This window comes from Ranitomeya variabilis, chromosome 3 (assembly GCF_051348905.1).
Source record: "Ranitomeya variabilis isolate aRanVar5 chromosome 3, aRanVar5.hap1, whole genome shotgun sequence".
Classification (NCBI taxonomy): Eukaryota; Metazoa; Chordata; class Amphibia; order Anura; family Dendrobatidae; genus Ranitomeya; species Ranitomeya variabilis.
The window spans coordinates 455294284-455310297 of NC_135234.1; the positions used below are offsets into that span (position 1 = coordinate 455294284).

The 16014-nt window shown below is 43.6% G+C and overlaps 1 protein-coding gene across 11 annotated transcripts in view; it reads right to left on the reverse strand.

Moving 5' to 3' along the window:
* LIMS1 (LIM zinc finger domain containing 1) overlaps nucleotides 1-16014 on the reverse strand; it is a 1169472-nt gene that overhangs the window by 1027989 nt on the left and 125469 nt on the right. For 6 of the 11 annotated variants that reach the window (XR_013223916.1, XR_013223915.1, XR_013223914.1 and 3 more), the window contains 2 exons: nucleotides 15368-15990; nucleotides 13838-14720 (listed from right to left, as the gene is read on the reverse strand). The exons of 2 other annotated variants lie outside the window; for them this stretch is intronic. Coding sequence is in view for 3 of the 9 variants with exons in the window: in XM_077296590.1 (XP_077152705.1) it covers nucleotides 15876-15990 (115 nt within the window). In the remaining 6 variants the exon portion in view is untranslated. Of the gene's footprint in view, nucleotides 1-13837; nucleotides 14721-15203; nucleotides 15991-16014 lie in introns of those variants that run through there. 3 more of the 11 variants (XM_077296590.1, XM_077296588.1, XM_077296587.1) reach the window with 1 other exon arrangement.

Below are 16014 nucleotides of genomic sequence, written 5' to 3' on the forward strand. Positions count from 1 at the left end.
TTTTATCAAGATCAAAGTCAGCACAGCCGTCTACCAGGAAATTTTAGAGCACTTCATGCTTCCCTCTGACAACAAGCTTTTTGGAGATGGAAATTTCATTCTCCAGCAGGACTTGGCACTTGTCCACACTGCCAAAAGTATCAATACTTGGTTTAAAAACAACAGTATTACTGTGCTTGATTGGCCAGCAAACTCGCCTTACCTTAACCCCATAGATTCTCTATGGCAGACCTGGGCAACATGCGGCCCGCGGGCTGCATCCGGCCCGCCTGATGATTTTAAACGGCCCGCCAGCTAGCTGTCACTTCTGACAGCCGCCCCCGACACCGCTCGGCCAGCCGCCAGCTGCTTCTGAGGAGGACCGTTGGCGGCTGGAGTGAAGGCCCCGAGCTCATCCACACGCTGTCGGAACTGTATGCGCTTGCAGCGCATACAGTTCCAGGGTCAGGATGTGATTGACACAGCATCAGGAGCCATTGGCTCCCGGCTGTGTCAGTCATTCTTGTGACCTGATTCTAGCATATCAGAGTCCTGGAAATCTGGAGCTCCGCCCCTGATCATGTGACCCCTCCCCATATGACAGATCACATGACTGACGTCACATAGGTCCTGCCAGCACACGGCGTGGTCGCTCTGCAGGAGGAGGTATGTGTGTGTGTTTCTGTCACTCTCTTATATGGCGCCACCATAGTCCTCAGCACTGTACAGACATTATCACAATCTAATTCCCTATCAGTCTCTGGAATGCGGGAGGAAACACGGGGAGAACAGACAGACTCTGCACATGTTGTCTTCTCCTATTAGTGCAGATGATTTGTTTTGTATGACATGGCCTCAGTGTGGCCCCTCAAGGCTCCTGTACCTTCCTCCCTATGACATGGCCTCAGTGTGGCCCCTCCAGTCTCCTGTTCCTTCCTCTTTATGACATGGCCTCAGTGTGGCCCTTCAGGTCTCACTCTGCTGCCAGGACCAGGTCTGTATTGGCTCCATGTCTTCAGTGTCTCCGTCACACCGGTATTCTGATTGTGTAACAACTCACAGGGGTAAATAGGTAAAACACTAGAAACTGCAAGTGACCCTGCCGATGCCTGTACAGCAGAGTTAATTATATTAGTCCGGCCCTCTAAAACCATCCCAATTTCTCATGCGGCCCCATGGCAAAATTAATTGCCCACCCCTGCTCTATGGGGTACTGTCAAGAGGAAGATGAGCGACACCAGACCCAACAATGCAGACGAGCTGAAGGCTGCTATCAAAGCAACCTGGACTTCCATATAACCTCAGGAGTGCCGCAGGCTGATCGCCTCCATGTCACACCGCATTGATGCAGTAATTGAGGCAAAAGGAGCCCCAACCAAGTATTGAGTGCGCATTTACTGAACATACATTTCAGTAGGTCAAGATTTCGAATTTTATAATCATTTTTCAAACTGGTGTTACAAAGTATCTAATTTACAGAGATAATGTCTTTTGGGTTATCATTGGCTATAAGCCATAATAATCAACATTAACAGAAATAAACACTTTAAGTACATCACTCTGTTTGTAATGACTATGAATTTCACTTTTTGTATTGAAGAACTGTAATAAATTTTGATATTCTAATTTTGTGAGTAGCACCTGTAGGTACCACCTAGAGACACACACTTCTCCCATCTCTTTAAGCAACTGTAAACACCTCGCTTGTAGAAGTTGACAGGTTGCTCCAAAACCACGTTGTGACTTCGGAAGTCAGAGTCTTATCATCTGGAAAATGCTTGTCCTTCAAAAGTAACTTAATTGTTGGAAAGAGGTGGAAGTCTGCTGATGTAAGGTGGGGTGAATAAGAGGGATGCAGTAGAATTTCAAAGCCACAGGAGCATGCTTCCACTTGGGCAAGATGTGAGTTGAGAATTGGTGCATTGTCTTGAAGAAAGCAGACACCTTTGCTGAGCTGTTATGATCCTAGTGGCAAGGATCGCAGGTCGGACTAGCTAAGTAACTGAACAGACTACTAGCTCTGGGGAAGTGGTAACTAGATTGACCACAACCTGATCCTATCCGCAAACAACTATAGGCAGCCGTGGAACGTTACCTAAAAAATCCTAGACGTCTCGTCACGGCCTGAGAAACTGACTATTCCTGGAGGGAAAGTAAGTCCTCACTTGCCTCAGTGGAAGACCCCAAAGATATAGAATAGCCCCCCACAAATATATATTTTTTTTTTTTCAATAATGCTTTTATTAAACTTTTTTGACAATACAAATATAAAATTTGCACATTCTTGTATCAATCAGTCAATGTTACGTCACATCTCGAGCAATACGGTGTAAGTAAATAAAATAATTTGCATAAACATAACAAATAAGTAGAATGGCTAATTTAAAAGGTCTGTTTTTGGTCCTTATTATCTGTCATTGCCATATTTTGACGTTATGCCGGAATGGGCAAAAAGACAGAGAAGTATGAGGAAAATACTTAGGAAAATGAAGGGGGGGGGGGGGGAGGAGAACATCTGGGGAAAATGAAGGAAGGGGGAAGGGGGGGAGAGCACCCGGCTTCCACTCCTACATCCTCAGGTTTATATGTCCCAATCCGCGAGTCATCCTCACAGAGGCGGACGACCTGCTATTGTTTGTTCCAAGAACCAAGTAGTCATCTTAAAACAATCTCTGATTCCTTGCTTAGTGTGAGCCGGAAGGATCGCTATAAATGGTTCCCATGTGTCAAAGAATGTCTGAGTCCTTCTCTCTTTTTGGAGGGAAGCGTCTATCCAGTCCATTCTAAACAGAAAAGCAAGTTTCTCTAGGAAAAGTCGCAATGTGGGCACTTTAGGCGCCAACCAGTTTTGCAGAACTGTTTTACGAGCTGCAGCTGAGATAATAAAAAGGAATTTTTTACCATGGTATGGTATATGGACATCACTATCTGTAATATGACCAAAGAGAGCCCAGGCTGAAGTAAGTGTGATGTTATATGAGGTGTGCGTCGACACGAAGGTATATATACGCTGCCAGAACAATTGAATTTGTGGACAAGCCCAAAAGCAGTGATAGTGGTCCGCTTCAGATTCCCCACATCTAGAACAGGCCGGGCTCGCCAGATTCCCCATCAGATAACTACGTTTTGGTGAAACATAGGTCTTGTGCAGGATCTGTAACGCCATTTCCCAATAAGAGACAGAAGATATATATTTGAGTGCTTTCTGTAATGCCCGCAAGATAAGAGATGGTGTAAAGGAGACATCATCCACCTGCCATTTTGTAATTCCCACCCCTACAGTATCATACTGTATCAGAGGACGAAGGAATGTATAGTACTCCGAGACCAGACCCTTATTCTGAGTGCATGTATTCAACTTGCTCAGTAATTCGTCCTGCCAGTCATTGTCATTGAAAGCGTGTATGACACTATGTGCGTAGCTTTGCAGCTGCATGTAGTGGAAAGGGTGTGTGCGTATATAGTCAAATAAAGTGCATGCCTGAGCAACCCCCCCCACAAATATTAACGGTGAGTTAAGGGGAAAGCACAAACGCAGAGATGAAATCAGATTTAGCAAATGAGGCCCGCTAATACTAGATAGCAGAAAATAGGAAGGAAACTGTGCGGTCAATAAAAAACCCTATTCAAAATATCCACGCAGAGATTGCTCGAGCCCCCGCACCAACTAACGGTGCGGGGGAAGCAACTCCGTACCCCAGAGCTTACCAGCAAAAAGAAATCACATGTTAGCAAGCTGGACTAGACTCATCATACACAGAAATCATATTGCAGGCAGATGAGCAAAAAATATTCAAACAGAACTTAGCTTATCCTGAAGAGGCAGAAAACGAGATAATCAGGAGTAATCAGAATAGCACTGAATACATTGACAGCCGGCAACAAGTGGAAGTGAAGCAGAGCTAAATAGGAGCCTCCCTGGTGAATAACGAGGCAGCTGATCCAGCAGACCCGCAGGATAATAAACCAAACCACCAGGGGGAGCCAAAAAACCAAAGTCACACAATACCATCTGTGACCACAAGAGGGAGCCTAAAAACGGAGTTCACAACAGTACCCCCCCCCTTGAGGAGGGGTCACCGAACCCTCATCAAAACCTCCAGGGCGATCAGGGTGAGCCACATGGAAGGCACGAACCAAATCGGCCGCATGAACATCAGAGGCGACAACCCAGGAATTATCCTCCTGACTATAGCCTTTCCACTTAACCAAATACTGAAGCCTCCGTCTAGAAATACGAGAATCCAAGATCTTCTCCACCACGTATTCCAATTCTCCCTCAACCAGCACAGGGGCAGGAGGCTCAACCGAAGGAACCACAGGCACCACATACCTCCGCAACAACGACCGATGGAACACATTATGAATAGCAAACGATGCCGGGAGGTCCAAACGAAATGACACAGGGTTAAGGACTTCCAAAATCTTATAAGGACCGATAAACCGAGGCTTAAACTTAGGAGAGGAGACCTTCATAGGAACAAAGCGAGAAGACAACCACACCAAATCCCCAACGCGAAGTCGGGGACCCACACAGCGACGGCGGTTGGCAAAGCGCTGAGCCTTCTCTTGTGACAGCTTCAAATTGTCCACCACATGATTCCAAATCTGATGCAACCTATCCACCACAACATCCACTCCAGGACAGTCAGAAGACTCCACCTGACCCGAGGAAAAACGAGGATGAAACCCTGAATTACAAAAAAAAAGGCGAAACCAAAGAAGAAGAACTAGCCCGATTATTAAGGGCAAACTCGGCCAATGGCAAAAAAGTCACCCAGTCGTCCTGATCAGCAGAAGCAAAACATCTTAAATAGGTTTCCAAAGTCTGATTAGTGCGCTCGGTTTGGCCATTCGTCTGAGGATGGAAGGCCGACGAAAAAGACAAATTAATGCCCATCTTAGCACAAAAGGTCCGCCAAAATCTAGACACAAACTGGGATCCTCTGTCGGAAACAATATTTTCAGGGATCCCGTGCAAACGAACCACATTTTGAAAAAACAGAGGAACCAACTCGGAGGAGGAAGGCAACTTAGGCAAGGGCACCAAATGGACCATTTTAGAAAAACGATCACACACCACCCAAATGACTGACATTCTCTGAGAGACAGGGAAATGAAATAAAAATCCATGGAAATGTGCGTCCAAGGCCTCTTCGGGACAGGCAAAGGCAACAACAAGCCACTGGCACGAGAACAGCAAGGCTTAGCCCGAGCACAAATTCCACAAGACTGCACAAAGGAACGCACATCCCGCGACAAGGAAGGCCACCAGAAGGACCTAGCCACCAAATCTCTGGTACCAAAAATCCCAGGATGGCCTGCCAACACCGAAGAATGAACCTCGGAAATAACTCTGCTGGTCCATCTATCCGGGACAAACAGTCTCTCCGGTGGACAACGGTCAGGTCTATCCGCCTGAAACTCCTGCAGCACTCGTCGCAAATCTGGGGAGATGGCAGACAAAATCACCCCTTCTCTGAGGATACCAGCTGGCTCTGAATCACCAGGAGAGTCAGGCACAAAACTCCTAGAAAGAGCATCAGCCTTCACATTCTTCGAACCAGGCAGGTATGAGACCACGAAATCAAAACGAGAGAAAAACAACGACCAACGAGCCTGTCTAGGATTCAGCCGCTTGGCCGACTCGAGATAAATCAAATTCTTGTGATCAGTCAAGACCACCACACGATGCTTAGCTCCCTCGAGCCAATGTCGCCACTCCTCAAATGCCCACTTCATAGCCAACAACTCCCGATTACCAACATCATAATTCCGCTCGGCAGGCGAAAACTTTCTTGAAAAGAAAGCACATGGCTTCATCACAGAGCCATCAGAGCTTCTCTGCGACAAAACAGCCCCCGCTCCAATCTCAGAAGCATCAACCTCGACCTGGAAAGGAAGGGAGACGTCTGGCTGACATAAGACTGGAGCCGAAGAAAACCGGCGCTTCAGCTCCCGAAAGGCCTCCACAGCCGCAGGAGACCAATTAGTAACATCAGAACCCTTCTTGGTCAAATCCGTCAATGGCTTAACAACACCAGAAAAATTAGCGATGAAGCGACGGTAAAAATTAGCAAACCCCAAGAACTTCTGAAGACTCTTAACAGATGTAGGCTGAGTCCAGTCATGAATAGCCTGAACCTTGACCGGGTCCATCTCAATAGCAGAAGGAGAAAAAATGAAACCCAAAAAAGAGACCTTCTGGACTCCAAAAAGACATTTTGAGCCCTTCACAAATAAAGCATCGGCACGCAGGACCTGAAACACCATCCTGACCTGCTTAACATGGGACTCCCAATCATCCGAAAAAACCAGAATATCATCCAGATACACAATCATAATCATGTATGCAGATATTCGCGGAAGATATCGTGCATAAAGGACTGAAAGACAGAAGGAGCGTTAGAAAGTCCAAAAGGCATCACCAAGTACTCAAAATGGCCTTCGGGCGTATTAAATGCAGTTTTCCATTCATCACCCTGCTTAATACGCACAAGGTTATACGCACCACGAAGATCTATCTTGGTGAACCAACTAGACCCCTTAATGCGAGCAAACAGATCAGATAACAATGGCAAAGGATACTGAAATTTGACCGTGATTTTGTTTAGAAGGCGATAATCAATACAAGGTCTCAAGGAACCATCCTCCTTAGCCACAAAAAAGAACCCCGCACCAAGAGGGGAGGAGGAGGGGCGAATAAGTCCTTTCTCCAAAGACTCCTTTATATAACTCCGCATAGCAGCATGCTCCGGCACTGACAAATTGAAAAGTCGTCCCTTAGGAAACTTACTACCAGGAATCAAATTTATAGCACAATCACAATCCCTATGAGGAGGTAGAGAACTGAGTTTGGGCTCATCAAATACATCCTGGTAATCTGACAAAAACGCAGGGACCTCAGAAGGAGTGGATGAAGCAATTGACACCACAGGAGCGTTGCCATGAATTCCCTGACAACCCCAACTTGACACAGACATTGCTTTCCAATCCAGGACTGGATTATGAGTCTGCAACCATGGCAGGCCCAACACGACAACATCATGCAAATTATGCAATACAAGAAAGTGAATCACCTCCTGATGAACAGGAGTCATGCACATGGTCACTTGTGTCCAGTACTGAGGTTTATTCGTAGCCAATGGTGTAGCATCAATTCCCCTTAGTGGAATAGGGAATTTTAAAGGCTCCAAAACAAAACCACAGCGCCTGGCAAATGACAAATCCATCAGACTCAGGGCAGCACCTGAATCCACAAAAGCCATAACCGGGTAAGATGACAGGGAACAAATCAGGGTAACAGACAAAATAAACTTAGGCTGTAAAGTACCGATGGTGACAGATTTATCAATCTTTTTTGTGCGCTTAGAGCATGCTGAGATAACATGAGCTGAGTCACCACAGTAAAAGCACAACCCATTTTGCCGTCTATAATTTTGCCGTTCACTTCTGGTCAGAATTCTATCACATTGCATAGACTCAGGTGTCTGTTCAGAAGACACCGCCAAATGGTGTGCAGGTTTGCGCTCCCGCAAACGCCGATCAATCTGAATGGCCAGAGTCATTGATTCATTCAGACCTGCAGGCGTAGGGAACCCCACCATGACATTCTTAATGGCTTCAGAAAGACCTTTTCTGAAATTTGCAGCCAGCGCACACTCATTCCATTGAGTAAGCACCGACCATTTCTGAAATTTCTGGCAGTACACCTCTGCATCATCTTGCCCCTGAGAGAGGGCCAACAACGCTTTTTCAGCCTGGTTCTCAAGATTAGGGTCCTCATAGAGCAATCCAAGGGCCAGAAAAAACGCATCCACACTGAGCAACGCAGGATCCCCTGGAGCCAATGCGAAAGCCCAATCTTGAGGATCCCCACGCAAGAAAGAAATAATAATCTTAACTTGCTATACAGAATCCCCAGAGGAACGAGGTTTCAAAGAAAGAAACAACTTGCAATTGTTCTTAAAATTCAGGAACCTAGATCTATCTCCAGAAAACAACTCCGGAATAGGTATTCTAGGCTCTGACATAGGACTGTGCACAACAAAATCCTGAATACTTTGTACCCTTGCAGCAAGATGATCTACACTGGAGGCTAAACTCTGGATATCCGTATCAGCAGCTGAACTCAGAGCCACACCAAGATTAAGAGGAGGAGAGAAGCCAGACACACAGCAGCTAGACACACGGCAGCAAAAAAAAAAAAAATCTCCAAGCTTCTTTTCTCCTGCTTCTGCCATGCAATTAACACTTTATAGGCCGGCTGTACTGTTATGATCCTATTGGCAAGGATAGCAGGTCGGACTAGCTAAGTAACTGAACAGACTACTAGCTCTGGGGAAGTGGTAACTAGATTGACCGCAACCTGATCCTATCCGCAAACAACTATAGGCAGCCGTGGAACGTTACCTAAAAAATGCTAGACGTCTCGTCACAGCCTGAGAAACTGACTATTCCTGGAGGGAAAGTAAGTCCTCACTTGCCTCAGTGGAAGACCCCAAAGATATAGAATAGCCCCCCACAAATATTAACGGTGAGTTAAGGGGAAAGCACAAACGCAGAGATGAAATCAGATTTAGCAAAGGAGGCCCGCTAATACTAGATAGCAGAAAATAGGAAGGAAACTGTGCGGTCAATAAAAAACCCTATTCAAAATATCCACGCAGAGATTGCTCGAGCCCCCGCACCAACTAACGGTGCGGGGGAAGCAACTCCGTACCCCAGAGCTTACCAGCAAAAAGAAATTACATGTTAGCAAGCTGGACTAGACTCATCATACACAGAAATCATATTGCAGGCAGATGAGCAAAAAATATTCAAACAGAACTTAGCTTATCCTGAAGAGGCAGAAAACGAGATAATCAGGAGTAATCAGAATAGCACTGAATACATTGACAGCCGGCAACAAGTGGAAGTGAAGCAGAGCTAAATAGGAGCCTCCCTGGTGAATAACGAGGCAGCTGATCCAGCAGACCCGCAGGATAATAAACCAAACCACCAGGGGGAGCCAAAAAACCAAAGTCACACAATACCATCTGTGACCACAAGAGGGAGCCTAAAAACGGAGTTCACAACACTGAGCATGCGATGTCTCTTGGTTTTGATGGCCTCCCGCAATTTCCGCAGCAGTGAAGCATAGTATGCTCCAGTGATTATGGTACCCTTTGCTGGGAAATCCATTAACACTACTCCATGTTGGTCCCAAAATACTGTGAGCATGACCTTGTTTGCCGAGGGTTGGGCACGTGCCTTCTTTGGAGGCGGTGAGTCATGATGCTTCCTTTGCATCGACTGGTCTCAGAATCATAGTGATGGACCCAGCTTTCATCCTGCGTGATCAATATGATGAAAAAGTCCTTCTGGTTTCCATGGCACATTGTCAATAGAGCCTGAGAGCATTAGACTCGTTTCTGCTTCTGGAAAGGTGTGAGCAGCCGAGGAACCCAGCGAGCGGATATCTTATGCATGTGAAAATGGTCTTTTTTTTCCATGGACCCCACACTAATCTTGACATTTTGGGCTAGGTGGCAAATGGTTACTTGGCAGTTTTCCAAAATGGTGACCTCTACTTGCTGGATGGTGTGTTCATCAAAAGCAGAGTGGGTCATCCTGGAATTGGAACCCTTTTCACTGAAGTCCGACCACATTTGAATTGACAATGCCAGTTCTTGACTACATCATATGATGGGGAATCATCACATCGAACATCACATTTCATCTCATCGAACGTCTCCTTTGGTGTGCGGCCTTTGAAGTAAAGGAACTTGATGACTGCTCTGTATTCCACTGGGTCCATTATCAAACCTCACACCACTTCAGCAACTGTAAAATCAAGACAATTATCAGTTCTGAGTTTCAAACTGTCACTTAACCTATAGAGACTTCTATTTATAACAGGACGCTGCAACTGCACATATAATATATGTGGGTCTGGGGAAATCTTCAATGAATGCCTCTCGTACTTACCGGAAGTAAAAAATAACGGTCACATTTTTTCAATGTAAGTATATGAAAGCCAGAACAAGGCTCTTAGACTTGCATCAAAAGTGACCTCTGGCTCGCTCCAGCAGAAACTGGAGCGATCCAGCAAGTCACAAACTGCTGGAGACTGTCCAGAGCAGATAAAAGGTGAAGACGGTGGCTGGTAAGTATAATACTAAGGTCAGGGACCTTAGAATAAAACCACCACTCCAGTGGTGGAAAAAAAAAATCCCACTGGAGTGGTGCTTTAAGCTAGCCATACACACGGCCAAGCGCTCCAGTGTATTTATGAAAAGCCGCTGACATGTTGGCAGACTGGTGATCTTAAGAACAATGTTATCTGCATTGTTAAATCAACATCTCTCAATAGTCCAGTGCATATGTTTTTTTTGTACGCTTCATGTTTTAGTTTGCTTTTCATCTGAGTTCATGTTTGGAGAGGTTAGCTGCTCTGATGCTCTTCATATTATTAGCTCTGCTAGCAGTTTCAGTTTCTTTCTAGGATATGATTCAGAACAAACTTGCTCCCTCCTCCCCTCTTCATAGACTGTGATGCATTATGATGTGAAACATTTACTGAGCTGTACCCGGAGTAAAGCCATCTAATAACAGATTACAAACTTTTTTTTCATTATCTGTACTATTAATTTATGCAAAGTTTGTTTTATTTCTATCCAAAATTATACTTGATTCCCTATTCTTCCTGGAATTACAATAGACATTTTTTTATAGGACAAAATTATTTTGAGAGCAAATTTCTGATTACAAAATGCCTATGAAGTCAGCTGAACTTGAGCATTTCACATTAACTCAAGATAAAATAGGGATTTTTGTGTACTCACAATATATGAGCGTATAACATGTCACATTATATAAAAATTTACAGAAAAGTAAAACATGAAATAAAAAAGTTGGGGTCTGAACCAGACCCAAGTGCCTCCTACAGACACTAAGCAAGAACTGGTTAGCTGAGAGCCAGCAGGAGGGTGTATACTGCAGGGGAGGAGCTAACTTTCTTTGTATCACTTAGTGTCAGCCTCCTAGTGGCAGCAGCAGCATACACCCACGGTCTGTGTCCCCCAATGAGGTGAAGGAGAAAAAATATTTTATGTGTCAGTGTATGACATGTGACCCGGATGAAAACAAATGCTGTGAGCTCCAAATCAGAGCATACTAAGGCAGTGATAAAAATGCTCCTATGAGAGCTTCCAATCTAAAAAGACATTTACAATGCTTACACCTAGGTTTCAAAGCTGTGACTGAGAAAGATCACAGCGACACCAAAAAAAGTGTCTAGCACTTCCACCATGCAAAGGAAGAGGGAAGAGCATCTCAAGCATCAGTTACCAGATATTTTGTAAGTGACAAAGTTACTGTAACAACGACAACAGATATGTTTAAAAGACAGCTCATCGAGCTTGTTGCGAGACCGTGTACCATTATTTGCATGACCAGCTTTTACAGCTCTTAAAGGGAACCTGTCAGCAAGATTGTGCACAGTAACCTACACAGTGTCAGGTCGGCGCTGTTATACTGATTAAAACGATAACTTGGTTGATGAAATCCATCTTGTGGTTGTTTAATCTTTATTTTCAGTTTTGTGTTAATGATATGGTTGTGCGGTTACCGCTTTGACACCAACCCAAGTTCGTGTAGAGAGGTTGTTCTCTAGCCTTAAAATAATTAGATCAGGTCATCTATGAAGGAGGATCTGATGGAGGAGATACTATTTCTCACAACAAATTCATAGACTGCACAAATGTTATTCAGTTCTTTTTTTTTTTTTTTTTTTTTTTTTTTTACAAAAAAAAAGTTTTCCCCCACATACCGTATTGCAGATTTACAAATGTATTATAAAGTTTTTTTGTGTTCTAAATGTGTATTCCAATAAATACAATAATAAAGCGATTTAGATAGAACATAAAATGTATCATAATGGTGATGAAAAACCAATTCACTACAGTAAATGTAGGACTTAAACATGAGCCATGTATGAGGGAGTCCGAGAGATTGAGGAGTCACAGATTGTCAGCACAGGATGACTGTTAAATAATAATCTTTATTTTTATATAGCACTAACATAATCCGGAGCGCTATACAGTTGCACACATTATCATCGCTGTCCCCGATAGAGAATTTAGATTGTGAGCCCCATCAGTATGTCTTTGGAATGCGGTAGGAAACCAGAGTACCCGGAGGAAACCCACGCAAACACGGGGAGAACACACAAACTCCTTGCAGATGTTGTCCTTGGTGGGATTTGAACCCAGGACTCCGGCACTGCAAGGCTGCAGTGCTAACCACTGAGCCACCGTGCTGCCACAGTGTAGGCACTCTGTGAACTTATATGCACATTCCCACCTGATTGTTTTCACCTCTATCTCCACCCTTAATTCTTCTTTGATACTGCTTTAGCTTCATAGACCAGAGAAGGGCAGAAAAAAAAGGTGAATTTAAATGTTTGACCCTACCATGATGCGCAGAGTGGCTGTACTTCGTTCCCTTTAAGACACCCATATTAGTTAACAGTCAGTCAACCTTGCTTTTGTTGAAAAAAGAAAATGTCCTTCCCAAAACTACCCCCCACAAAGTTTGAAGCATATAGTTGTTCAAATTATCTTATCCTGAACCTTTATGATTTCTCTTAGCTGGAACTAATTGGCTCTAAATCATCCCCTGATAAACACCATAGAATAATCCCTCATCCATCCAACTTCATAGTTGGCACAATGCAGTCAGAGAGGTAACGTTCTCTAAACTGAGTGATGTGGTATGTTTCACACCACTCCAGACACTTGGCATTGCGCTTGCTGATGCAAGACGTGAATATAGTTGCTCAGCCATGGTAAGCCATGCCATGAATCTCTGGGTTTTGTACTGATGTTAATTCCAGAGAAGTCTTAAAATTATGCAGTTATTGAGTCAGTAGAGCATTGGTGCCTCTGCACTTTGTCACCCCTCTCAAACTTTAAGTTGTGTGCCAATTTGTGGCTGAGTTGCTGTGGTTCCTAAATGCTTTCATTTTTCAATAATATCACACAGTTGATTGTAGAATATTCAGGAGGGAAGAAATTTAATAAACTGCTTGTTACCTTCCTATTAAAGCACCAGATTCAAATTCGATGAGCTCTTTAGGCCCACTCATTCTTTCACAAAATGTTTGTAAAAGCAGCCTGCATGGGTAGTGGCTGGATTTTATGGGTGGCATAATGACAACCCTAAATTCAATAATTTTAGTTAGGTCCAGGCGGTGCTGCGGTGGCATGGATGAAGCTCTGCCCACCCATGGGGGTTGATGAGTGCAAAACTGTGAAACCAGTCAAGCAGCAATTTGCCACTGTGGTGGGCTTAGTTTCGGCCTCACAGCCTGACAATACCCAAAGAGGTTTGTCCTTATACTTTTTTTTCCATGTAGTATGGAATACATCTAAATACAGTATAAATGATAACTGGTTAATAGATTAACACACAGTAATAAAAACATAGCCTAAAAGCAAAAAACGCTCAGCAACACAATCTTACTATAAGTGTATGGATTTTATTAATGGATTTATAAAAATATTCAGGTAATGTAGCACAAGAACCAGTTTTCATTTTATAAGGACAAGATAAAATATCTTTATGCGATCGATACTTTCCTTTATTACGGTCAAGCAGGTTATTAGAAACCTGAATTTCTATATCCGCGAGGAACTGAACTCTCAATATAAAAGGAGGCAAAATCTTCTATAAAGGACTTCGCTGTTCCTCCACAAGCGAGTAACATCTTGGAGAACAGTGACACAAGGTTTTGTAAAAAGGTGAAGGAATCATCTTAAAGGATAGATTAAGCATTACATAGAAAGTCAAGGTTACATCACAATAAGTTGATAAAAATACTTCACATATTCAAGATAAAAGCATGCTGCCAGGGAATCAACAGCACCAGGTTTACTGCATAGTATAATTCATCATAAGCTCAAATTTTCTATATATGTTCAAATAGCATAGTGACTACAAATACAGTATAATGAAAGGAAGAAATAGAGGTTTAAGGCACAAAATAAACAATATAAAGCAATGAATGGCATACAGACGGCAGAGCACAAGTTAAATTCAAGTAATTCTCAATGCTCTGCTTAAGTTACATTCCATGATTCCCTTTATGATATTACACTGTGAGTAGAGATGGGTTGGCTGTCTACCACACATGGGTAAAGGCACTAGTTATGCATTGGTTGTGCAAGGCAAGTCCAAGATGCAGTCAGACATCAAGCCCCCCTTATAGGAGCACGACAGGTACAAGTCTACAGACCATTTTGCAGAGTCTTTTTTTTTTTTTTTATACTCGTTCAGGTCTCAAGAGTACAAATATGAGAGATGATACTATGAACTACAATGTAGAACATGGCGTCAATTAGGGATTGTTCACATGCTGCGTTTTTGCAGTGGGAAAAAAAATATACAGTACCAGCGAAGTGAGTAAGATTTCTGAAATTTCATACACATGCTGCTTTTCTTTTCCTTGTGGATTTGACCCATCAAAAGAGTTTTTTCAAGTCTGCAGCATGTCAATTCTTCTAGCGTTTTCCACCCAATCAAATGAATGGGGAAAAACCCTGCAATTTAACACGCAGCAAACACATACATATTTTATAGAGCCTTTTTCATGCCAACACTTGTTTTTAATGTGGGAAACATCTGCTGCAAAATACTCAATTGCGTACACATACCTTTAACAAAACATGTGATCCCTATCTGTAGTAAGTCTGTTCACACTTACCGTATTTTCTGGTGTATAAGACGCCTGGGCGTATAAGACGACCCCCAACTTTTCCATATAAAATATGGAATTTGGGATATGCCCGCCGTATAAGACGGGGGTCATCTTATACGCCCAGTCATCTTATACGGCGTGTGGTTCTCCGGGTCTGGAGGAGAGGAAACTCTCCTTCAGGCCCTGGGATCCATATTCATGTAAAAAATAAAGAATAAAAATAAAAAATATGTATATACTCACCCCTCCGAGAAGCCTGGCTGTCACCGCTGCAAGCGTCTGCCTCCCTTCCTAAGAATGCAGTGAGTGAAGGACCTTTGATGACGTCGCGGTCATGTGAGCGGTCACCTGACCGCGACGTCATCGAAGGTCCTTCACTCTCTGCATTCTTAGGAAGGGAGGCAGACGCTTGCAGCGGTGACAGCCAGGGTTCGTCGGAGGGGTGAGTATATCCATATTTTTTATTTTTATTCTTTATTTTTTACATGAATATGGATCCCAGGGCCTGAAGGAGAGTCTCCTCTCTTTCAGACCCTTGGAACATCCAGGATCGCTCCTTGCAAACGCCGTACCCGGCGTATAAGACGACCCCCGACTTTTGGGACAATTTTTAGGGGTTAAAAAGTCGTCTTATATGCCGGAAAATACGGTAGTTTAGTTCAGGTTTTTGGAGTAGAAACTCTCCAATCAAAACTCATGATTTTTGGAAATTTTCTGCTGCAAAAATGCCTAAAAGAAACAACTCTGTAAAACAAACCCTAAAGGTTCAGACATCTCCTGGGGTCACGTGACGCTAAGTAGTCTATGGCCAGTTCTTTATGCACAAATGCATATGTGCTTACTTTAAGAGCTTTTCAGTCACATATACAGTGTTTTAGTGGAGTAATACTGTTCTACATATGGCGGCATGAAACAAAGTACATAGCAATACATAAAAGACACTGGGTTCAGCTGCTGTTTCCTGCAGCAAGGCAAGAAGGTATTAATGGGGTGAAGGAATAAATAGCCTGTGCGCTGTACAATAATCATGCAGATAAATATTGCCGTGAATGTTAGTGCAGGTAACAGCCTCAGTGAATAGAACAAAGTCAAGTAGAGGGTACGGTCAATGCTGGACTAGCATGCTGCAGGCTCCTCTATCCCACGCAGGAAAGGATTATTTTCTTGCTAAGGTTTCCGAGAGCTTTTTGAGCCGTTTCTTCAACTCCAGAGGGAACTTCTCATAGCATTTCTTACAGACCGGCTTCATGTCAAATTCCACAAACTTGTTCCTTTAAAACAAACAATGTGATCAG